The sequence below is a fragment of the Pogona vitticeps genome, chromosome 4, assembly GCF_051106095.1.
Source record: "Pogona vitticeps strain Pit_001003342236 chromosome 4, PviZW2.1, whole genome shotgun sequence".
In the NCBI taxonomy this organism is placed as follows: domain Eukaryota; kingdom Metazoa; phylum Chordata; class Lepidosauria; order Squamata; family Agamidae; genus Pogona; species Pogona vitticeps.
Genome location: NC_135786.1, coordinates 20,521,712 through 20,545,532, shown reverse-complemented (window position 1 = coordinate 20,545,532; position 23,821 = coordinate 20,521,712). Strand labels below are relative to the sequence as shown.

The 23,821-nt window shown below is 41.2% G+C and overlaps 2 protein-coding genes across 4 annotated transcripts; one reads left to right on the top strand and one right to left on the bottom strand.

The window, feature by feature from the left end:
- Positions 1 to 4,300: 4,300 nt before the first annotated feature.
- On the bottom strand, positions 4,301 to 19,349 carry DPM1 (dolichyl-phosphate mannosyltransferase subunit 1, catalytic). Of its 3 annotated transcripts, none has more exons than XM_020779511.3 (9): positions 19,123 to 19,349; positions 15,448 to 15,547; positions 14,961 to 14,994; positions 13,530 to 13,606; positions 13,405 to 13,430; positions 9,460 to 9,555; positions 7,899 to 7,967; positions 7,565 to 7,679; positions 4,301 to 4,629 (listed from the first exon to the last, which is right to left on the bottom strand). In XM_020779511.3, the coding sequence occupies exons 1-9, from the start codon at positions 19,224 to 19,226 to the stop codon at positions 4,525 to 4,527; spliced, it is 726 nt and encodes a 241-aa protein (XP_020635170.1). In that variant the 5' UTR covers positions 19,227 to 19,349; the 3' UTR covers positions 4,301 to 4,524. The 3 variants fall into 3 exon arrangements, with proteins under 3 accessions (XP_020635170.1, XP_020635169.3, XP_072852943.1); XM_020779510.3 differs by having other exon boundaries at positions 18,973 to 19,252; XM_072996842.2 differs by lacking the exon at positions 19,123 to 19,349 and adding an exon at positions 17,814 to 17,882.
- Positions 19,297 to 22,842, top strand: MOCS3 (molybdenum cofactor synthesis 3). Its single transcript, XM_020779509.3, has one exon. It carries the CDS (start codon positions 19,430 to 19,432, stop codon positions 20,762 to 20,764), a length of 1,335 nt encoding a protein of 444 aa, XP_020635168.3. The 5' UTR covers positions 19,297 to 19,429; the 3' UTR covers positions 20,765 to 22,842.
- Positions 22,843 to 23,821: the final 979 nt, after the last annotated feature.

Below are 23,821 nucleotides of genomic sequence, written 5' to 3'. Positions count from 1 at the left end.
AAAAATTAAAACAAAGTCACTTACCAGGTACTAGAAAGTGAGCCCGGCTCCTCACAGTGCTTTGGTAGCAGCCATTTTGTGCTCTTCTCTGCTCCCGCCCCCCTCTCAGCTGATCTGCGCTGGGTCTCATCTCAGAGGCTTCCCCGGGCTTCCTCAGCAGGTAAAAAGGCAGTGCAAAAGCACCTGGGGAAGCCTCCGAAAGTGGTGCTTTGCTGCGGGGGGTGGGAAGCAGGATGGTGGTGGTGGCATTATAAACCTTGGATTTATAAGTTTATTGGTTTTATTATTTTTAAATTTGTAAACTGCCGAGTAGACCTTTGGTCTAGATGGACAGGATAGAAATATAATAAATAAATAAAGTAGTGTCACTTACACAGGTCTGATTATGATGAATGCAACTGATTTTTCTTTCTCACCTATACTACTGCCTGATAATGAACTATTAATACCTACAAAGATTTATTATTTATTTATTTATTTATTTGATTTGTATCCCGCCCATCTGATCTAATAGACCATTCTGAGCGGCTTCCAATAAAAAAGAACATATACAATAAATACTAATAATATTACAAATAGACAGACATATATAAGAATACAGGGAATAATAAATAAAGAAGAAAATTAGGTATTGACAGGAGGGAAGGCCTGGACATACAACCATGTTTTTACTTGGCTCTTAAAAATACCCAGCGTAGGGGCCGCCCGAATCGCCGGAGGAAGATTATTCCAGAGGCGAGGAGCCACTGCCGAGAAGGCCCTATTTCTGTTCGTTCATTCTGGGCCTCCCTCGGCGTTAGGCTCCTCAGCCTCACCTCCAGGCTCGAGCGCGTGATCCGGGCAGATCTAGGTGGGAGCAGGCGTTCCGCCAAGTACTGAGGTCCTAAACCATTTAGGGCCTTATATGTAAGCATTAACACTTGATGATGATTGATTTTTCTTTCTCATGTACTGGTTCCTGATTTTGGAGGGAGTAGGCTGATTGTCGGTTGTGCTGCCGTTGCTTTTTGGTAGCAGTTTATGTGTTGCTTAGGGCTTTTCAATAAATGCCAGATAGAAAATGGGGGGGGGGGGAATGAAACAAAAGGACCAAACTCTTTCATATTTAACAAAAGCACAAGTACATGAAAGATGTGAAGACAAGAGGCAAACATGAAACTTTTAGCTGTGCACATCCCTAACAACCAAAATACCATAGTTATCACACATTTTAAAATATGTTATTTAAAGTAAAAAGGTGGGTTGATAACTCTGTCAGGTGAGTAACCAGCTGTAGAACCAATATTTGATTCTCCACTGTGCCTCCTGAGAGAAGAGCCAGACTGTATAGCCTTGAGCAAGCTCCACAGTCTTAAAGCATTCTCAAGCAAAGGGGATGGTAAACTACTTCTGAGTACTCGACACCTACAAAACTCTGGAAAGGTTTGCCATAATTCAGAGTCATCTTGTCATCATGTAATAATTACAGTGTTTTAAAGTAAAATCGTAATGCTTTATTCAAGCCTTAAATAAAGGTACACTGAAATAAAAATGTAGGCCACATCAAAAGGTCACAGGTTGGGGGAGGACTACTACAGACTGTGTGTGTTCTCATGCAAAAACCTGGCATGCACTAGATCACCTTTGCTCATGAAGTGATCCCTTTGATACTGTTTTCCCTCTGAAACAGTGTGACCACAGTTTCAGAATGCTAGGGCAAGGATTCTGGGACAAAAGTTCAACTATGTAACTGAAGGCTTATGAAAAAGGGGAGTCCTTTGACATTACCAGAATCTTTCTTAAGTATAAAGAAGAGTTCTGGGACTTGAAAACTTGCTCCTTTTCTTGGGCTTTTAAGAACTATCCTAAAGTATTTACTAGTGTTACTCTTGGAAGTTTTTTTTCCACAGTTGCCTAAATTTTGTGCAAATGTAAGGCAGAAAGTGTCCTCCAAACAAACATCAATCTGGTAACACCAAATAAACTCTTAGAAAAGGCCCACAATAAAGCCAATTCATATGTTGACTAACAAAGGAAGTGAAGCTTCAGACAAGCTTTCCCTCAGCGACTGGCTGTATGAGTGGGATGTTTAAATTAATGATTGCAACTTACTGCTTTGAACATGTTTTGGTGTTGCTTTTGTTTATCATCTAGTGTGGTATTTGTTTAATCATTTCAGTATTTGTATGCCTACTGTTTTCAGCTTTAAATATTGTCTATTAATTATGTAAACCTATGGCAAAAAGAAAAAGTACACAAACACAAAACCATAGGAAACAAAAGACAACTAGGAATAGAAGGATGGAGCAGCTCAGCCTAAGGGCTATGTATAGAACACCTCTAGTATTGTAATAAGATATTGAAAGCAGCCCTTTTTGTCTTTCCCCATAACACCTAATATTTAGGCATATGGAAAGTAATCCACCTTTGAATATCTCTACAGTATTATTCTTGAGAGATGTTGACTAGAATAATTGAGCTACAAAGATGGATGTTAACCTCATCTTCTGAGGTTTAGGAGATTGATTACAGAGGTGATGGTAAAATGGTTAGTATGGCATGATAAAAATATTTCCATCTACACGTAAATTATTAGATAAAATCCCAGGACTCTCCAACTTATTTTCCAGCTTTTTTTAGGTGGGGGGACACCCTAAAATCAGTTTCATTTGGAACTATACGTTTATGACTTACTATGTTACATCAAAAGACACATACTTATTCCCCCTCCCCCAAATTCCTGAATGCCAGAATAAGACAATTGAAAAGAAAGCAGAATCAGCATCTAGACGAGATGGGGGTGTTCGTATTCGAGTACGAATATCTCCCCGCAGGTGGAAATAACGAGGGTCCAGCCCCATGGAGCCCGACCGTCCACTTGCTGCTCGACTGCTGCCATGGGCGGAGCGGCGTCTTCTTATCGCACTGTGCTCCGCAATGGATTAGCCACTCCTGGCTGGAGGCGGCATGACGAGCCTCTCTGCCAGGTCGCACAGTGGCTAATCCATGGCGGAGCACAGCGTGATAGGAAGACGCTGTTGTGCCCATGGCAGCAGCTGAACAGTGAGTGGACAGTCCGGCTCCATGGGACTGGACCCTTGTTATTTCCACCTGTGGGGAAGATATTCATATTCATCTACGAATACCCCCATCTCTAGTAACCAATATTGTACAGATCCTGACCATGAAATAGCAATGTTCATTTCTGAAAGTATTTATTAGACACAAATGATGGATATACCCACCCTGTCCTCATCCCTTCACACATTTTTAATTATATGTTTGCTTTATTTTTTTGAAACAGAACCTGACTATTCATAGATGCACATGTTTACTAAACCTAATCTGTAGCTTAATTTCAATATTTCTTTCATGTTTATTATGAATGGTAAGTATTCAAACTCTTGAAATGCACAGGTCTATTAAAACAACTGCAGTTAGGGATCAGAATATACATTTTCCCCCTAAGTTCAAAGAGGGTTTCTATGAATATCAATTATATGCTAAATATAGAGATGTTGCTTAATATAGCAATCCCACTGAATCAGTGGGGATTTGGTGACTCAACTCCTCCATAATTTCCATTTATACAAATAGGCCTACTCTAGTTGTGACTTAGTTTCCTAAAGTATTTTGGAACTAAAGAAAGCCCATTTGAATCCATTAAGTTGTAACTAGAGTAAGTCTGTTTGAATCAATGGAAACTATGAAGGAGTTGACTCACCAAATCCCCACTGATTAAGTGGACTGATTGTAGTACGACTTACCATGCTAAACAACAGAATTTCAGCTACTGTTGCACTAGTTGGATCAGTCAATGCATCGCATTCCATCACCACCTTTTATGATTAGCATTACAGATAAGGACAGAAAACACATCAAATGACTTCATCAGGACTGTTTTAAATGCTTTGTGGGGAAATGAATTATATTTCTCATCAGCCCAAGCAGCTTGTTGATGTATCTTTCTATTCTTGAAATCTGTTGCTTAGTGTACTTAAATCACATCAGAGTAGACCCATTGAATCTGTGAGGGTGTCATGAGTCAATTCCTCCATTTGCTCTACTGATTCAAATGGGCCAACTCTAGTTGCAACTTACTAAAGTAAATTCCAACTAGAGTAGTCCTATTTGAATCAACAGAATTTACAGAGGAGTTAGCTCACGAGATCTCCAATGAGTCAATGGCTCAACTCAAGTGTGATTTATTATGCTAAGCAACAGTATTTCAATCTATAAATAAGAAAAATCTCCAAAAATACCCATTCTAGGAGGTTATTATTCCCCCTCCCTAACACTGCACAGAAAAAGTAGCACCATCTAACTTAAGGTCTGAATTTATTAATAGAAAAGAAAATAGCAATTATTTTTGGTTAATAAAGAACACATACTGATATTTTTTATTTGTACTGCCCCTATTCTTTTTTCCAATTAGATATTGGCAATAGTATTCTGTTAATTGCCACAAGGAATCTCAGCAAGAATCAAGAAAAATAAACTCTTCAGTCCAATGTAAATATATATGGAATGCAGGGAAGAATATAATTATGTAGTTGCAAACAAAGTCAAAAGTCCTTTTAGAAAGGAAACTATTTCATTGCCTCCTAATTTGGATTCTCCGTAGACTCGGTCCACAAATGATATAGGAACCTATAGAAGCAAACAGATCACAAAATCATTTCAATTATAAAAGCTTCATGAAACAATAAAAAAGAAACGTACTTCATCTAAAATTTAATATTAACCTAGCATCATGCCCAGAAGTAGAAATGGGGTCAAATTGCTAAAATGCTGGTTTGTCCTGGTTCGTGGTCTGTCAAATTTGACAAACCAGAAACCATGAATTTCCTCCCCATGAACCGATGAATCACGAATCGGTTTGTTGGATTTTTTTTTGACAGTCTGAGGTTGTGTTTTAAAAAAGCTAACCCTGCCTCCTCCCCGTTGGCGCCTCCCTACCTTAGCTGCCATCATCTGTGCCCACAATCTGCACCACTGCAGCCGCTGTTGTCCATGGCAGCCTGCACCACAGTTGCCTTTGCAGACACAATTCATCGCCACGCGCTACGGTGGCCTCCGCCGCCATGCTCTGCCTTAAGGGAATCTGGGCTGTCCTTTGCAAAGATGGTGGCTGCAGCTTCCCTGCCTAAGAGTAGCCACAGCCGGTGTCCCTTACAGCTGGTGATGGATACGGAGGCCACTGCAGCGGGTGGTGATGGATGTTGGTGGCAGATGGCAGCAACAGCTAAGGTAGATAGAGGAAGGGGAAGAAGGACAGGCTGTTGAGGTGGGTGGCTGAGGGCTTGGCTGGCTGCCCATGGGTCTGCCAATCAGCTGATTGGCATGCCCATAGGCAGAGCGAGATGGCCATGGACACTCCCCCTCTCTTCGTATAGGAAATGAATAAAATGGACAAATATTTAAGCCCTTGTATTCGTTGGGGTCTCTGGAACTGACAAATATGAAGGGACAAATATTTAACGAATCAGCAATTTTTAACGAATATAGCGATTCATTTTTTTAAATTCATCTCCATGTCTACCCAATAGACAATGTGCTTTCATGGGAAGTAATAAATGACAGAATATGTAAGGGATAGAGATAGGCACAACTAAGAAAAATGCTGGTTCTTGGTGGTTCATGGCTATCCACCCACAAACCACAAACTTTCCAAACTTAAAAAAAAAAAGAATCATGATTCGCTTCATTTTCTAAAAAGATTCGTACTTGGAGCAGAGGGGTAACTAAAAACCCCACCTCCTCTGTCCCCTTCCCATTGCCTGCATTGCCTCCCCACCTTGGCTGCCTCCTTCTCCTCTTCCTCCTCTGCCCAATGTTCCTTCTAATTTTCAAGAGCGCGGGGCAAAACCCTGCTCCTTCCAGCTGCAACTGGAAGCAAATGGGCAGCCCTAATTCATCTCTGTGTGACTATGCTGCTTAGAGGAAACATTGCATTTGCTACTTTATAGACAGCAGCCCAGCTTCCCTTCCAGGAACTGGGCCTGCTGTCTCCGAGAATGGCACACCTTTCAGTTGCCTGGCTTCCGTGCACCAGTCCAGCTATCTTTGCACATGCACATGCAACAGGGTCCCAGATGATCAGGACAGCACCTGGCTCCTGGAAGGCCACACTGTCACCACTGGGACAAGGAGGGAGGAGGCAGCAGGGATTAGGGAACAAGGTTGTGGGGGTAAGGGGGCAAAAAAATGGGCAAAACCGAACCACTGAAACAAAACTTGTTTTTAAAATTTGTTGATTTGATTTGCCAGTTTTGACAAACCCAAATTGATCCAAACCAATGAAACGGATTTTTTAATGAACTTCCTGGTTTGTTTTTTGGTTCATGCCCATCTCTAGTAAGGGAGTTGGAGCATCAAACTTCAGAACCAGGCACCAAGAATTCAAATGGGCATTGTGCCTGTATACCTGTTGCTGCTGTTTAAGGCTTGTTAAATTCAACTACTGACTGTTAAAATTAGGAACCTGTTCCAGTACTGCGAGTACAGTACAAAGCCTTCGATAATTAAGGCTTTTCACATACCATGATGTGATCAGGATTTTCTTTCATCCCTAGAACATGAACTGAGTTTGCAAGCGCTAAAGAGAACTGTTCATGACAGGACATTTTGGAGGTCACTCATTCATACGGTCACCATAAGCCAGAAGTGGCTTGATGGCACATCATAATATCCACACATGAAGAGCAAAAAAGTCAATCACTAAAGTCGGAATTGTTGCCAGACTTTACTCAGATAGATCATAGGCTATGTAGCTCTCTTGATCTAGTGACTTAGGATTGTGACATAGTTTACACTATGTTGTTGGCTCAATTTCATACAGTGATTTTTATGAACACAAAAAATTCACATGGGTAGTTGTCTCACCTCAGACTTGAGAGATTCATCAAAGAAGTGCAGATTAAATACTAACTTTTTAACAGCGGTCATTACCAGCTCACATTTATAAGCTACTGAAAGTCAAGCTCTTCATCCCACTTCATAGCCCATGCCATTTTTGACACAACATGAAACCAATTAGTTCTAGGCTGTTTTATAAATTATAAGCAACTGAGATCTTAGTGCATAGGTAAAAGTTCCCCTTGACATTTAGTCCAGTCGTGTCCGACTCTAGGGGGTGGTGCTCATCCCCATTTCCAAGCTGTAGAGCCAGCGTTTGTCCGTTGACAGTTTCCATGGTGACGTGGAGACACGGAACACCACTACCTTCCCACCATGGTGGTACGTATTTATCTATTCACATTTTTACATTCTTTCGAACTGCTAGGTTGGCAGGAGCTGGGACAAGCGACAGGAGCTCATTCTGTCACATGGATTCGATCTTCCGACTGATGGTCTTCCAACCTTGTAGCACAGGCTTCTGCAGTTTAACCCGCAGCGCCGCCACATACCTCACCACGTGCATAGGTCCTAACAATAAGAGGGGCTCATAAAAAAAGAAACACTAAAAATTACACTAATTGAGAATTTCCTCTGCCAGCGAATGTCTCTTAGAGTCAACATACAAAAATGTAACATGAAAAGTGAAAGGCAGTGGGGTTTTTTATATTTAAGATATTTATCCTACCTCTCCAATGGAATAACCCAGTTGTCTAGCCCGGACTATCATTTCCATCTGGAAAACGTATCCTTTTGAAACACACTTCTCCATTAATTTTTGTAAAACCTCTTTTCTATATAACCTGCAAATATATATGAAATTAAAACTTCTTGTAGCATTTCAGTACTTAAACTTTAAAAACAACCATATAGATCATACACAATAAGCACGTTTAACCCAACTTCACCTATATGTTTTACAACTCTGGTCCACCTTTCCTGGATCAGTTTTAAACTGATCATTAACCTGGCCCGTTCTCCTTCATGTCAGATTGCTACACACAATTTCAGAACAAACTTACCTGAAGCTTCCTGTTAAGTCAGATGCACCTGGCCGCAGTAGAACTTGAGTGAGGAAGTTGGCACCTCGGCTGCCAGGGAAGATACAAAGACTTGGTTAAGCATCTAGAATCTAAACTTGAAAATAAAATAAAATAAAATGGAGCCCTTTTAATGAAGTTTCAATAGAACATAGACCTATGTTACCAGAGACTTGGCTCCTGGAGTGAAAAATGAAAGCAATTCGGAAGGGTTTGCTCTTATAGGTCAAGTCAGGAAGACAACTTGGTAAAAGTTATTAAATTGTCCTGTCCCTCCTTGTGACTTATTTTTATTTCATCAAACACCACTAGACAGTTTACAAAACTAAGAGGCCATCAATTCCCTGACTACAATTGGTGGTCTAAGAAAAAGAAAGAAAAGGGTATATTAACACAGTGGTTCTTAACCTTTTTGAAAGAAACGACCCCTTGAGCCATTGAGGAAGTTATCATCGCCCCCCCTCGCCGCGGTGATATCTTTTATTTATTTATTTATTTATTTATTTATTTATTTATTACACTTAAATCCAATGACCCCTGAAAACAAAATTAAATTCCAAGAAAATGAAATGCCCCCCAAAAGTAACATTTAATGATTTAGTTGCAAGTGAATTTTAAGATGCAAAAAGAAATATAAAAACGGCATAAAAACAAATGCAGGAACTAAAAATTTCAAGACAAAAAGTCTGAAGCTAAATTAAAATTGGAGGAAAATATATATTCATGCACACTGTAAAAAGGTTGCAGCCATCTTCACAGGTTTGGCTTGCTCCAGCGCCCCCCTACCGCCCCCTTCTGCTCCAGCGCCCCCACGCCGCCCGTTTTCGTTCTACCGCCCCCCTGAAAAATGAAATCGCCCCCTGGGGGGCATTATCGCCCAGGTTAAGAACCACTGTATTAACACATTAAGCATCAGCAAAGATGAAAGACTACTGTAGAACAGTACAAAAGAAAGATGGCCTTTCCCCATCATAGGACAGTAGTGATGACAGAAATAGAACTTCCTCTTTGGTATATCTTTTAAATGGATAGACAAACTCAGTGGATTGGGAGTTATCTACCCCTAGGACCCATTCGGGCTTCCAAGAACAATTTTTCTCACTTTTTGTGCTGAAAACATTTTGTTGGAGGCTGGGGAATTCAGCAAGGGCCAGCGAGCTGCAAGAAATGCCATGGGGAGTACATGTGATTCCCACAATGGTCTTAAAAGATACAGGAGTCACTTCAGAATCTGAATTTGACAGTCTATAAAGAATGGAACTTCTGATTTAAAGAAATGTACAACAAACTGTCACATAAGATACTACATATTTCTAAAATTCTGGAAATTAATAAACCTTAATATTTAGAATAGAAGGTGTACAGAAGATACCAAATGAAGGATTTTCCTATTCCAGAGTTCACATCCTATATCTACCCATATTGGTTGCTACTGTTAATTCTCCAAGATTTCACAATATTTGGAAAACAAAATGTTGAAACTGCACACTCTGAAAAACAAGGTCATAGCTGGTAGGGTAGTATCATGGATAAATCTACTTACCTGATCAATTTTCGTTTCAAATCCCACCCATGTACACCTCCATTTCCTTTATATCGTGTTCCAGACACAATATCAAAGTTACTTTCTTTCTGTGTTCTACAGAAATAAACATTGTGCAAGAAAGGAAAAAACAATCAAGTACAGCCAACAAAAATACATGGCATAATAAATGTGTTAAGTCTGTATATATGCTTCTGGACTGTTTATTGATTTTGCTTCAACAGACTAACATAGCTATTTCTTTGAAAATTAAGGCTAATCTTCAATAATGAATCCAAAGTGAATATAACTAGATACATTTACAATCCAGAGAAAGGTGGACAGACTGACTATAAAATTTTTTTAAACAAAGAAAAGGTATCAACTGGCTAAAAAAAGTTTACATTATACTGTGCTTCTACATATGCTCAGCAGTTAGGGAATAAAGCCATTATTTGAGGCTTTCTATGTAATGGACAACAAGCCAAAATATCAGAGTTTTCACACACAAAAAATAAAGAATCTTTCCTGTGGCTGAATGTTAACTATGTACTAAAAGCTTAAACAGAAACAATTACAAAGAACATCAGTGTGTTCTGCTTGCAGATGACACTGGCTTAAATCCATTTGCCAGTCCCAACTAGAGTAGACTCACTGAATCTTGAGCACTAGGATTAACCATACCATGAGCTTATTTTAATGGTTTTATTAAACAGGCACAGGACTGTCTTCTCCTTAATAATGATCATGAACTGGGCTTAGGCGGCCCACTTTTCCTATAAATATATGGATGCACAAACACACATTTATATTTTGTCTGCTACACCAAGGTTTAATTGCTCTGGCCAGTCCTCTTCAGAGCCAGTAGTGAGTAATGCTCTGTCTCAGAGATCCTACTTGATTGCTATCTGTAGCATAACAAAACTTTCACTTGCACAACGGATAGTGATTATCCCCTTGCACAAGTTCACACAACTGACTACTAAGAAGGAGAAGAGTTCTGCCCTCCACTAAATATGGCTCCTCTATTAAATAGTTTGAGGGGCTTATACATCCTCATTAAGCAGGAATCCTAGATAACATTAGCCAGTTGGTGCTGGTGCAGACAATCGCCAAAATCTAACATAGTTACACAGAAAGCGTAACTTTTGGAAGCGAGTTGCCCAAAGCTAGGAAATCTCCAGAGATATTTGTTGCACGCCAAGTCACACAATTCATCACGAAATACAGTTTATGCACCAACCAGCATTGCTGAGGAAACTGAAATTGAACAATTCTATGAAGATTTACAACACCTTCTAGAACTGACACCAAAGAAAGATGTTCTTCTCATTCTAGGGGACTGGAATGCTAAAGTAGGGAGCCAAGAGATAAAAGGAACAACAGGGAAGTTTGGCCTTGGAGTTCAGAACGAAGCAGGACAAAGGCTAATAGAGTTTTGTCAAGAGAATAAGCTGGTCATCACAAACACTCTTTTCCAACAACACAAGAGGCGACTCTATACATGGAAATCACCAGATGGGCAATATCGAAATCAGATTGATTATATTCTCTGCAGCCAAAGATGGAGAAGCTCTATACAGTCAGCAAAAACAAGACCTGGAGCTGACTGCGGCTCTGATCATCAGCTTCTCATAGCAAAATTCAAGCTTAGACTGAAGAGATTAGGAAAAACCACTGGGCCACTCAGGTATAATCTAAACCAAATCCCTTATGAATACACAGTGGAAGTAAAGAACAGATTTAAGGAACTAGATTTGGTGGACAGAGTGCCTGAAGAACTTTGGATAGAGGCTCGTAACATTGTCCAGGAGGCAGCAATGAAAACCATCCCAAAGAAAAGGAAATGCAAGAAAGCAAAGTGGCTGTCCAACGAGGCCTTAGAAATAGCAGAGAAGAGAAGGGAAGCAAAATGCAAGGGAGATAGGGAAAGTTACAGAAACTTGAATTCAGACTTCCAAAGAATAGCAAGGAGAGACAAGAGGGCCTTCTTAAATGAACAATGCAAAGAAATAGAGGAAGATAACAGAAAAGGAAAGACCAGAGATCTGTTTAGGAAAATTGGACATATTAGAGGAACATTTTGCGCAAAGATGAACATGATAAAAGACAAAAATGGGAGGGACCTAACAGAAGCAGAAGACGTCAAGAAGAGGTGGCAAGAATACACAGAGGAATTATATCAGAAAGATGTGGATATCCCGGACAACCCAGACAATGTAGTTGCTGACCTTGAGCCAGACATCCTGGAGAGCGAAGTCAAGTGGGCCTTAGAAAGCCTGCCTAACAACAAGGCCAGTGGAGGTGATGGCATTCCAGTTGAACTATTTAAAATCTTGAAAGATGATGCTGTTAAGGTGCTACATTCAATATGCCAGCAAGTTTGGAAAACTCAACAGTGGCCAGAGGATTGGAAAAGATCAGTCTACATCCCAATCCCAAAGAAAGGCAGTGCCAAAGAATGCTCCAACTACCGTACAATTGCACTCATTTCACATGCTAGCAAGGTTATGCTCAAAATCCTTCAAGGTAGGCTTCAGCAGTATGTGGACCGAGAACTCCCAGAAGTACAAGCTGGATTCCGAAGAGGCAGAGGAACTCGAGACCAAATTGCTAACTTGCGCTGGATTATGGAGAAAGCCAGAGAGTTCCAGAAAAATATCTACTTCTGCTTCATTGACTATGCGAAAGCCTTTGACTGTGTGGACCACAGCAAACTATGGCAAGTTCTTAAAGAAATGGGAGTGCCTGACCACTTTATCTGTCTCCTGAGAAACCTATATGTGGGACAGGAAGCAACAGTTAGAACTGGTCATGGAACAACTGAGTGGTTCAAAATTGGGAAAGGAGTACGGCAAGGCTGTATATTGTCCCCCAGCTTATTTAACTTATATGCAGAATACATCATGCGGAAGGCTGGACTGGAAGAAACCCAAGCCGGAATTAAGATTGCCGGAAGAAATATCAACAACCTCCGATATGCAGATGATACCACTCTGATGGCAGAAAGTGAGGAGGAATTAAAGAACCTTGTAATGAGAGTGAAAGAGGAGAGTGCAAAAAACGGTCTGAAACTCAACATCAAAAAAACTAAGATCATGGCCACTGGTCCCATCACCTCCTGGGAAATAGAAGGGGAAGATATGGAGGCAGTGTCAAATTTTATCTTCCTGGGCTCCATGATCACTGCAGATGGAGACAGCAGCCCTGAAATTAAAAGGCGCCTTCTTCTTGGGAGGAAAGCGATGACAAATCTGGACAGCATCTTGAAAAGCAGAGACATCACCTTGCCAACAAAAGTCCGAATAGTCAAAGCTATGGTTTTTCCTGTCGTGATGTATGGAAGTGAGAGCTGGACCATAAAGAAAGCAGACCACCGAAGAATTGATGCCTTTGAATTGTGGTGCTGGAGGAGGCTCTTGAGAATCCCTTGGACTGCAAGGAGAACAAACCTATCAGTTCTAAAGGAAATCAACCCTGAGTGCTCACTGGAAGGACAGATCCTGAAGCTGAAGCTCCAGTACTTTGGCCATCTAATGAGAAGAAAAGACTCCCTGGAAAAGACCCTGATGTTGGGAAAGTGTGATGGCAAGAGGAGAAGGGGACGACCGAGGATGAGATGGCTGGACAGTGTCTGCGAAGCAACCAACATGAACCTGACACAACTCCGGGAGGCAGTAGAAGACAGGAGGGCCTGGCGTGCTCTGGTCCATGGGGTCACGAAGAGTCGGACACGACTAAACGACTAAACACACACATGGAGATTTCTTAACTTGGAGCAATTCACTTCCAAAAATTACACCATTTCCATCAAACCAGCATAACTACATAAGAGGATTTCAACATAAGAGAGGAACTTAGTTCTGTTGTTCAACATGTAGCCTATGCCTAGTCTATCAAATATAAATAAAGGCAGAATACAAAGGCAGCCGCAGAATGATTTCAAATATTAGAATTACTACCTACCTGATAAACTTTGGGATGAATTTTGGCTGAAATACAAGAAAGGTGAGAGAAAAAGGAAAATTCAGTGCTAGCCAGACAAAATGAACTTCAAGAAACACACAAATATGCACAAAGGACAAACTTACGTGGTGTGAGAGGTCTGCATCCATAATAATGATGAAATTTCCTGTGGCATGTTTCATTCCATGAATGTAAGCAGTCCCTGATGTAAGAAAAAAAGAAAAGAAAAAGAAGTATCTCACCCACATTCATGATTACAGATATAAATGGATCTACAGTAAATGTCTTTATTTTTTAATTCCAACTCCACAGTTCCCTGTTTAATTTGATACAGGACTGTGCCTACTATAATAATTGTTGAAATCAGATTTGAGAAGGTTTTATTCCCCTATTTCAAAAGGTACCACTCTCCAATGTTCTTTGGTGCCTATTTTCTATGAAACAGTCAAATTTTGTTCTCAATACAAGTAATCATCAGTATGAAATTGCTGATGACCTGCATTACAAAGAAACAAAAGATTTAAGCTTTTTTTTTAAATACTATGCCTAAAGAGCAAATTAAAAAAAAAACTTTCCAATGGATCATTATTAAAGCAACATCCAGATAACCTCCACCCTTATTGAGTACTTTCATTCCTAACAAAAATTATACATTGTAAACTTCTTTAAAATATTATTTCATATAATTTTATTTCATTTAAATTATAACCTTATGGTCCCTGGGAGGGCTGCCCATAGCTATAGGCATCTACAGGATTCTCTCTGTGCTGAGATGAGGATCTGCAATTGGATGAGTGAGCCCAATTACAGGTTGCCTCCTTGTTGTCTTTCCATCAGCACACATTGACCCCATCATTCAGACAGGCTTTTAGCAACTAACCATTTGTGGCTATTTCTTTCTTTTACGAGTGTGCTTAAATAAATTTGTTTGTAATGCTTTTATCCATACTTTGTATTTGCACTTTTTGACTGTAAGCTGTCTTGAGTTACACATGTGGAAGAAAGATGGGAAAAATCACATCAAAAAGCAAGCACCCACCACCACATATACTTTCTGTCTTGGCTGGGGTACGCACAGCAGGCCTTATATATGTTGGTGCTTCTCCACAGAGTCCTCCTGCAATATCTATAGTATAGTTCTTATACAACATGCATTAACTATCCTAAAAATAAACAATTGCAATTGAATAACTTTCTCATTGTACAGGAATTACTTTGCACAGAAAAGCCTTCAAGACTGATCTGCTCCTCTTCTTTATCTAAACATCTGCAAATTTATCAGAACACATTCACCATTTTCTAAGAGCAGATAATTTTTTCTAAGACAAAATTATTGACAGACAGATATAATAGACTAATGAAAAACAAATCTGATTTGTTGTCTCAAAGGCATAAAACTATTAAATTTTTCTTTCCCCAAAATATGTCCAAAATAAAAGCAAGTAAAAACACAGTTAAACTTGTAATTAAGCTTATGATATTTAACAAGTAAGCCATTTGAGAATGTACTTAAAGGTCAAGGTATAAATGTTAATAATAGATTAATGACTACTTACCCAATCCAAGTTTCTTTGCTCTGGGTCTTAAGAGCTGTAAAATACCAGTAAAACAAATGAGTACTAGATGTACTGTATTAAAATAGCTATAGTCACAGATCATGTATTTTCAATGAGCATCGAGTTTAGAGAATGGCACAAAATGAACCATGAAACAAAGAACCCCATGAATCAGGTTATTCTGTGGTTAGTTTCAAGGCATTTCAGAGAAACATACCTGTCCATAATGAAAAAAATGCCAAACTATTATTGGTGTTGGCAATTCAGATGCTTTGTGGTTTGTACAATTCAGGGCTTCCAGGAGTGGTAGAATGGCCCCCGCATGAGTTAGAGATGCAAAATTCACAGCAAATCTTCAGCTAATTCTCCTCCCCAGCCCCTCAAATTTGGCAAAGATTGGATTTGGGATGTCCGACTTCCCAAAGCAGGTTCCCCCAGGAAAATGCTCCTTAGCAGCTAAGACAAAACTAATAAACAAATGACTCACAATTTTATCTGATCCATAAATCTTTATCAGTTGCTGTGCAATTTCCTGAGTACCATCTGGGCTTCCGTCATCTATGATTATGATTTCAAACTCGTTTCCGCTGAAAGGATAATTAACTTTTAAATCCAATTCCAAAAACTCCAAAATTTCAAGAGATATTGAGAGAGAAGAAATATCAGTGAGTATTCATTATTAAATGCTATCAGTAATACTATCACAATTCACTTGCATCTCAAAACAGAACCGAATTGCTTCACAGTTCATTTTTAAGATTGACTATCTGCTTACTCTCCAACAATCATGTTAACATCTAGCCCCAAGATTTGAAAATACTCCATGCCACAAATTCCTGTTTTTATAGCAGCATGGAATGGATAGTTCTCTCCATGATGCTTTGTAATTAGAGATGGGGTATTTGTATACGAATACCCACACACAGGTGGAAATAATGAGGGTTTGGCTGCATGGGGCTGGACTGTCCACTCACGCTTTCACTGCTGCCACCGGCTCCGCGGAGGCTTCCTATCACGCTGTTCTCCACAATGGATTAGCCACTCTCTGACTTAGCAGACAGGCTTGTCACCCTGCCTCCTGCCAGGACTGAGTAATCGATTGCAGGCAACAGAGCGATAGGAAGGCACCATGGAGTTGGCAGCAGCGGCGAAATTGTGAGTGGACAGACCCTTGTTATTTCCACCTGTCCGGAAATATTTGTATTCATATACAAATATCCCCATCTCTATTTGTAATACTTTCATTTGTTAGATGCAACCCTAGACCCTAAGTATTTCACATTTAATGAGAGTTGAGATATACTTCTACTGTATGGCTTGCTCCTGAATTATAATACTATTCCAGCTGTACTACAGCTTCCACATGAATCAAGCTAGTATTGCTGATTTTTCTTGTATTTTGCACTCTGTTTCAAACTTAGTAAAAGATTTCAGAACTTTTAATTGTATTATGTTACACACAGTCACTGCTTTTCTATAGCTTTGGTTTGATTTTAGCGAATTTAGCAAATTATTTATTTTCTATGCTACAGCACCTCACTAGTCACAATGACAAGAAACAATCTGTGAGCACTCTTTGGGCAGGGTCTATCAACCTGTTAAATGGCTTTGTCTAGCCACCATTTTACTAGCTTAGCCACAAGACTATTATGTGAAGCCCCACAGAATGACTTGCCAAAATCAAGATTTCCACACTCTTATCAAACTTGTAATTCTCTTTCTCTATGTAGATATGTATATACACACAAACATATCATATTATACAAATACACTCTTTGTGAGAGAATTGTTGTTTATGGAGTCAACACCAAGTTAGCAACATCTGCAAAGTGGCCAAAGGGTTAACATCAAGTTGGCAAAATCTATCAAATGCTCTTGCTGAGTGGCCTAGGCATGAATGTTTTGGGAGAATTATAACACCCGCACACCATCCCGAGATAAGCAAGTTGGAGGGAATGTCCTGACCTTGGTATGGGTGGGGGCATGGAGGTTTGTTGATGAGTAGCAGTTGCACCTGGAATGTGGTTAATTGGTCTTGGCTGGTATATAGTTGAGACCAATTAAAAGCTGCCTGCTGATTGGTGGACCTTTACAACAGTGAACTACAGGCTAATGGGATTTAAGGAAGATGGTTAGTTATTTTTGTTTCGCCCTCCATCTTGGATCACCACCAAGACTAAACAAGCTCATGTTTAAGTTCATGCTAACCACTAGGAATAACTCTGTACATGCCTGTATATATAGCGTAAAGAATCAGCTGTTCTTTATTTTTTTGGGTGGACTGCTTTATCAGGCCTTGAGCTCTGTAAAATCTGCTTATGCTACCAAAAGATGTTTTCTAGATTCACTGCTGAGCTAATGGACCTTTTTGTCCTATGCTTTGTCATTTTTCCTTTTTAATAAAATTTTATTCACACTGTGGTTTATTTGGATAGCTGTGAGAAGGGGTTGAAGATGCCTTTTTCAGTGTCTGAGGGCACTTGAAGATCTTGAAGCATTTTGGGTTACTTTAAGTTCTGTGCAGGGTTGGTTTGCACTTAAGAGCAACAACCTGCTTGTGTGTATTTATTCCTTGAGCACCTGCATGTGGGAGACTCAGAGTGTGCTAAGGAACTCATGGGCCTCAGGAGGTTTTTCCCAACAGTTAATATGCTGGCCTGCTGGACAAAACCCAGCCAGGAAAAAAATGCAGTGTGACTGAATGGTCAAACAATCCCCTCCGAATAACTTGTGGGTAAATTAAAGTTTTCCTCACGCACTTATTAGAGTGAACTGCAAACAAATAAGCAACAAATATTCATGTATATAATGATTCTGACAACATCTGTTTTTGAGAAAGTCATACTGCATCACCTCATTTTTTTTCTAAATGTTCAGACTGTAAATTTTCTGGGAGAATTCACTAAACAATCTTAATAAGGGTAATCCTGTTGAAAGATAAAGTGATCTGGTCATTAAATGAGTCTTAAATACAGTTTCACAAATTCCTACACTTAGTTGATTGTTCCTTTTTTAGATGCTTGACCACAGCCACTCAAAAATATCCTTGCAGATTGACACAAAATTCAGATGTCACTGCTTTAATATAAGTAGGTGGCAATTTATTCAGAGCTCAGCTTGAGACAACATACTTAAAGTCTGCACAGCAGAGTAGTCAAAAAAATTAGCAACTTGACTCTTCTGAATCCAAGCACTAGCTCCTGACAAGTCAGGAGCCATGAAAAAGGATTCACCCCATCATTTCAGAATGAGGTGTGCCTCAGTTAATGCCATGGGCTGTTTTTGGGGAAGAGCAGATAGGAATGTACAATATCTGCACAATGAGGATGATAAGAAAAGAGCAATGCACATGCGCTTGACTCTATACAAAAATTGATTTAAATAATATGCTATAATCACTATATTATTTAAACATTATATGAGGACACCATGACCTAAAAGAATAGTCTTCAAAGTCTGTGCTGTCCTCAGACAGCCAATTCGCCTCCTTCCAAAAGGCCTTCTGCTTCAGGCAGGCTTTTAAGCAGTTGTCTCAGGAACGCTGATTTCTAACTTAGATCTGTAAATGTTTTTGAACTTGTTCTTTAAAATTTGATTTTTAAAATCTTAATATACGTTCATTTTCCCCCCAAATATATTTAGGTCATGTTTTAAAATCTCTGGCTTTACCTGTTGTGAGCCACCCTGCGTGAATGCCCTACTTGGGGAAAAGCGGCCTATAAATGTGCTGTAAATCCTAAAAACGCGAGGCAAAGACAGTCTACAAAAGTCTGGACCTCAGACTCCTCAAGGGGGGAAGCCGCCCAACACACACATCGCTTCTGCCTTCGGAAGGCAGACTCTGTAGCACCTGACAGGGATGAATTACACCACGTCCTCGAAGCATCCTAGGTGAGCCAAATCAGTTACAACCCCCCTCCCTTTTAAACTCGTTCTCTTAAGCAAAGAACTGCCACTCGCAACAGCGGCTGCACAAACGGAGAGCCGTGTCTTTACATCGGTCTTAACTAACCGCGAAGAGTAGATAGAACGGATTCTGAGGCGTTTTGGGGATCCCGTAAAATCCCCAATGGGGAGGTACGTCAGGGAAAAGAACGGCTCTTTGTGGCAAAGCTTCCCGCTTCTCCATCTCTCTCTCTCTCCTCTCCACATACACAGTTACCTCTCCTCGAAACTCCTCACCAGCAGCCAGACAATCAGCGGCAGGTTCTCGCGCTCGTTGTAAGTGGGCAGCAGCACCGAGTACTTGTCCGGCGAGGCCGCCATGATGGCAGCGGAAGCCAGGCCGCGACGCCTGCGTGTCAGCCAGCCGCCCGCCTGTGGGCTCTCGCTCGGGCCTGAGCCCCGCCGCGGGAAGCGGAAGAGGCGAGGTGTTCTCGTCTTTCCTCCCACCGGGATCCCTTTAATTAAGGCCTTCCGTCGCCCTCGTGGCTCGGCTCGGAAGGAAGAAGGTGGTCGCTGAGGGGGTCATGGCGGCGGCGGCGGGAACGATCCCTGAGGAGAACCTGGCCGGTGACGGACCGACCGCAGAGGTTGAGGCGAAAGCGAGCTCTGCGCTCCCCGGCCCGCGCCCGCTTCGCCCCGGGTTGACCCGCCTGGAAGTGCAGCGCTATTCGCGACAGCTGGTGCTTCCCGAGCTGGGCGTGCGAGGGCAGCTGCGGCTGGCGCGTAGCTCCGTCCTGGTGGTGGGCTGCGGAGGGTTGGGCTGCCCGCTGGCCCAGTACTTAGCCGCCGCGGGCGTGGGTCGCCTGGGGCTGGTGGATCACGACGTGGTGGAACTGAATAACCTCCACAGGCAGGTGTTGCACCGGGAGAGCCGCCTGGGCAGCTCCAAAGCCCAGTCTGCGGCCTCAGCCCTGAGGGAACTCAATTCCACGGTGGAGTGCGTGCCCTATGAGGCGTGCCTGAGCCCCAGCAATGCCCTGCAGCTGGTCAGGGCCTACGACATCGTTGCGGACTGCTCTGACAACGTGCCCACTCGCTACCTGGTGAACGATGCCTGTGTGCTGGCGGGGAAACCCTTGGTGTCTGCCAGCGCCTTGAGGTTTGAGGGGCAGCTGGTGGTGTACAATTACCTAGGGGGGCCCTGCTATCGTTGCCTGTTCCCCAAGCCCCCTCCGCCAGAGACAGTCACAAATTGTGCTGACGGTGGCGTTTTGGGTGTCGTGCCGGGTATTCTGGGCTCCCTCCAGGCGCTGGAAGTGCTCAAGATTGCCTCTGGGATAGGCACAGGCTTGAACCGGGCTATGCTGCTTTTCGATGCCCTGGAGGGAAAATTTCGTCAGATCAAACTAAGATCCAGGAATCTGGACTGTGCAGTGTGTGGTGACCATCCTTCTGTAACAGGCCTACAGGATTACGAAAGTTTCTGTGGGTCTTCGGCAACAGACAAGTGTCGGACCTTGCATCTGTTGACTAGCGAAGAGCGAATATCTGTAGAAGAGTACAAAAAGTTACTGGACAGCCAGGTCCACCATGTGCTCGTAGATGTCCGCCCACCTGTGGAAGTGGACATATGTCGCTTGCCACATTCCCTAAATGTGCCTTTAAGTAAACTAGAAGGAAAAGATGAGGAGTGTTTGAAGATTCTGTGCCAGAGGATAGATGAAGTGAAGCAGAGGACTAATGACAACACGACTTTCCCAGTTTATGTTGTTTGCAAATTAGGAAATGACTCTCAGAAGGCTGTGAGAATTTTGCAGAGATTGTCCCATGATGGACTAGGTTTAATATCTGTTAAGGATATCAAAGGAGGACTGATGGCGTGGGCCAGCAAAATTGATCAAGAGTTTCCTCAGTATTAATATTTTCTAATAAAAAACTATAATGTGTCTTTAGAGTTGCATTGATCATTGATATTTAATTTTTAATCTTCTCTGATGGAATCAGCAGCATATTAGAAATTCATTGTTACTGAAAAACCTTTTTAGCATTGAAAAATATTTTGTATGCTTCAGAAAGAAATTCCCTTCCAAAGCAAGACAAGCTGTTTGTGTGTTCCCTTTTGAAAATATAGACATCTCTTACCAGCAATGATGATAGTCTTAAACTGGGGAAAACTATATAAATGTGTTAAGTATATGCATTCTCCAATATTTTCGGCAACACTGAATACTGCAGATCAGCTGTAACATTCTCAGAGTTGTGAATGATTCAAAACTGCCAGACAGGTTTTTCAGCATTTTGTCACTGGGGGATTTAAAATGTGACTCTTCTCTTTTACTTTTTCTAATATCTCATCTTCTGATACAACTCTGATACAACATGATTATGTTCTGTGCACCCTGAAATTGCCAAAGGAAACCTTTAATCAGCAGCAGTTTCCATAGCTGATGACATCATTTCTGTTGTGAACGGAGAGCTGCGTAACAGATTTTAGCCATTGTATATTGTAAATGTCTGCAACAACCAACTTCTTCAATAATCTGACTCTTTACTCCTGATTCTGCCAAGTTGGTTATAACTGTCTTGTTATGTGCTGTCAAATCACATCTGAGTTACAGTGACCCTAATACGTTTTTTAAAGTAAGTGGGACATTTAAGAAGCAGTTTTACCAGTGCCACCCCCTACTCCAGTAAGTTTCCACAGCTAAGCAGAGATTCAAACCTAGGTCTCCCGAGTGTTAGTCCATCACTCTGTCTATTACACCACACTGGGTATTAGACATGAGACTTTCATATCTTATTGACTACAGGTCCTACCTAGAATTTGTTACAGCCAGAATTCTGGGAACTAGTGCCAAAAAATTTAAGCGCTTACAGGAGTTTTCAGTAAGCTCAATTCAGCATCTCCTGCAGAGCCATGCTGTTGCTGTGATGATGGGGAAATTATCAAGAGCAGCTAAGCTCCAGAGGAACTGCAAGGCATTATGGGACTGGTAATGTTATGAGAGGCACCCTCTCATAGTGGTCAGGGAGACTACCAGATTACTGCTATCTTGTGTAGCACACAGCATGGCCTTTCTCCATTGCACTCTAGAGCTATGCTCTTTCAACCATAGTTGGTACTGAGTGAAATCCAGTGACATCCAGCAAATGTTGGTGATGGGAGATTGTCTATTACACGCAAAATGCCCTGTACACCCTCAGAATTTATTCCAATTGGTAAGGAAGCTCCCAAGGAATTCACGCAGTGGAGTATCAACCAATCTTCATATTTTATCTTGCACAAAAGTGATACTTGGTAAGGAAACTGCACACAGGGAGAATGTGTTTTATAATTGACAAATAGGAGGTGATCATAAGGATTGCTGAGCAGCTCTGAATATACAACTGTCAGAACAAAGCTATAGCAAAATTTGATCAGATTGGTTAGAATCCTGTGGTTGCTTGCATAGGGTTCACATAGTTTGCCATAGCTAAATTACAAGGTGCCAGAGCACATGTCAGTCACATGCATGGCAATATGATTGATTGCACAATGGAAACGCACCCAAGCACCTTTATGGGAACATCAATAAGTTTCTGGTCATTGAATTTAAAATGCCGACCTAACTTGGCTCAAAAGTACTCAGGGTTATAGATATCATTGGTTTTCTTAATTGCATGCTTTTGCTGTTCTATTTCTCTTCAGTGATCTCTGAAACTGAATTTGACTAACTACTGAGCCAATTTGTTTCTAAATGAAACAGGGCTGTTTGTGAGAATTGCACACCGGAACAATACAACACACTATTTTTTTCTGGACTCTTTTGGCAGCTCTAAATTATTCCAAAACGTACAAGCATATTTTAATGTGAAAAACGTTCATTTGGCCCCTATTTTATTTTTAAATAGAAAAACCAAACTGTACAAGATGGAGGTGGATGATGTGGAAATGTGAAACCTGACTGTAAAAATGGGCTCTGTTTTCCACAGTTTTAATAAATCATAACCTAATCTATTTTCTCCTGCTTAGTGTTTTTATTTGCTGTGCTAGAGACTTCGGTAGATGATGGTGCTTTTAGTGAAGTTTAGCAGGCTGCACAAAGACATTGTTTCCTAATAAGTCTATTTAATGACAAATTGTTTTGAAAGTACTAGCAATGCATTCAGTATTAATTCAAAATTGTAACACTCTGGTATATAATTTTACACCTTAATGTCACTTAGCAGAGAAGTTTAAGAAATATGGCTTGAGGATCAGAATACTGACTGTAAGTCGCTGGCATTATATTTCTCGGACATCATTCGGTCTTATCAACTCTGACACATGCATTTTGCCTTTGTTTTCCTATATGTGCTCTATTATACTGGCTGCTATGTAATGTATAGGTTGTGTGTCATATATGAAGACTATGCAGCTAAAGTGGCAGATTTTACTTTCTTGAACTCCATGATCACTGCAGCCACAAAATTAAAAGATGCCTGCTTCTTGGGAGGAAAGCAATGACAAACCTAGACAGCATCTTAAAAAGCAGAGACATTGCCTTGCTGACAAAGGTCCGCATAGTCAAAGCTATGGTTTTTCCAGTAGTCATATATGGAAGTGAGAGCTGGACCATAAAGAAAGCTGACTGCCAAAGAACTGATGCTTTTGAATTGTAGTGCTGCAGGAGACTCTTGAGAGTCCCTGGACTGCAAAGAGAACAAACTTACCCATTTTGAAAGAAATCAACTCCGAGTGCTCGCTGGAAGGACAGATCCTGAAGCTGAGGCTCCAATACTTTAGCCATCTCATGAGAAGAGAAGACTCCCTGGAAAAGACCCTGATGTCGGGAAAGTGAGAAGGCAAGAGGAGAAGGGGACGACAGAGGATGAAATGAGATGGCTGGACAGTGTCACCGTAGCTACCAACATGAATGTGACCCAACTCCAGGAGGCAGTGGAAAACGGGAGGGCCTGGTGTGCTCTGGTCCATGGGGTCACAAAGAGACACAACT

Coding starts and splice junctions, on each gene's coding strand:
- MOCS3 (XM_020779509.3), top strand. CDS start 19,430: ATGGCGGCGGCGGCGGGAACGATCCCTGAGGAGAACCTGGCCGGTGAC.
- DPM1 (XM_020779510.3), bottom strand. CDS start 19,112: ATGTGGAGAGGAGAGAGAGAGAGATGGAGAAGCGGGAAGCTTTGCCAC. Junction 14,995..15,447: donor TTTATGGATCAGATAAAATT/GTGAGTCATTTG, acceptor GGTATTTTACAG/CTCTTAAGACCCAGAGCAAA. Junction 7,968..9,459: donor TTGAAACGAAAATTGATCAG/GTAAGTAGATTT, acceptor CTTCCCTGGCAG/CCGAGGTGCCAACTTCCTCA.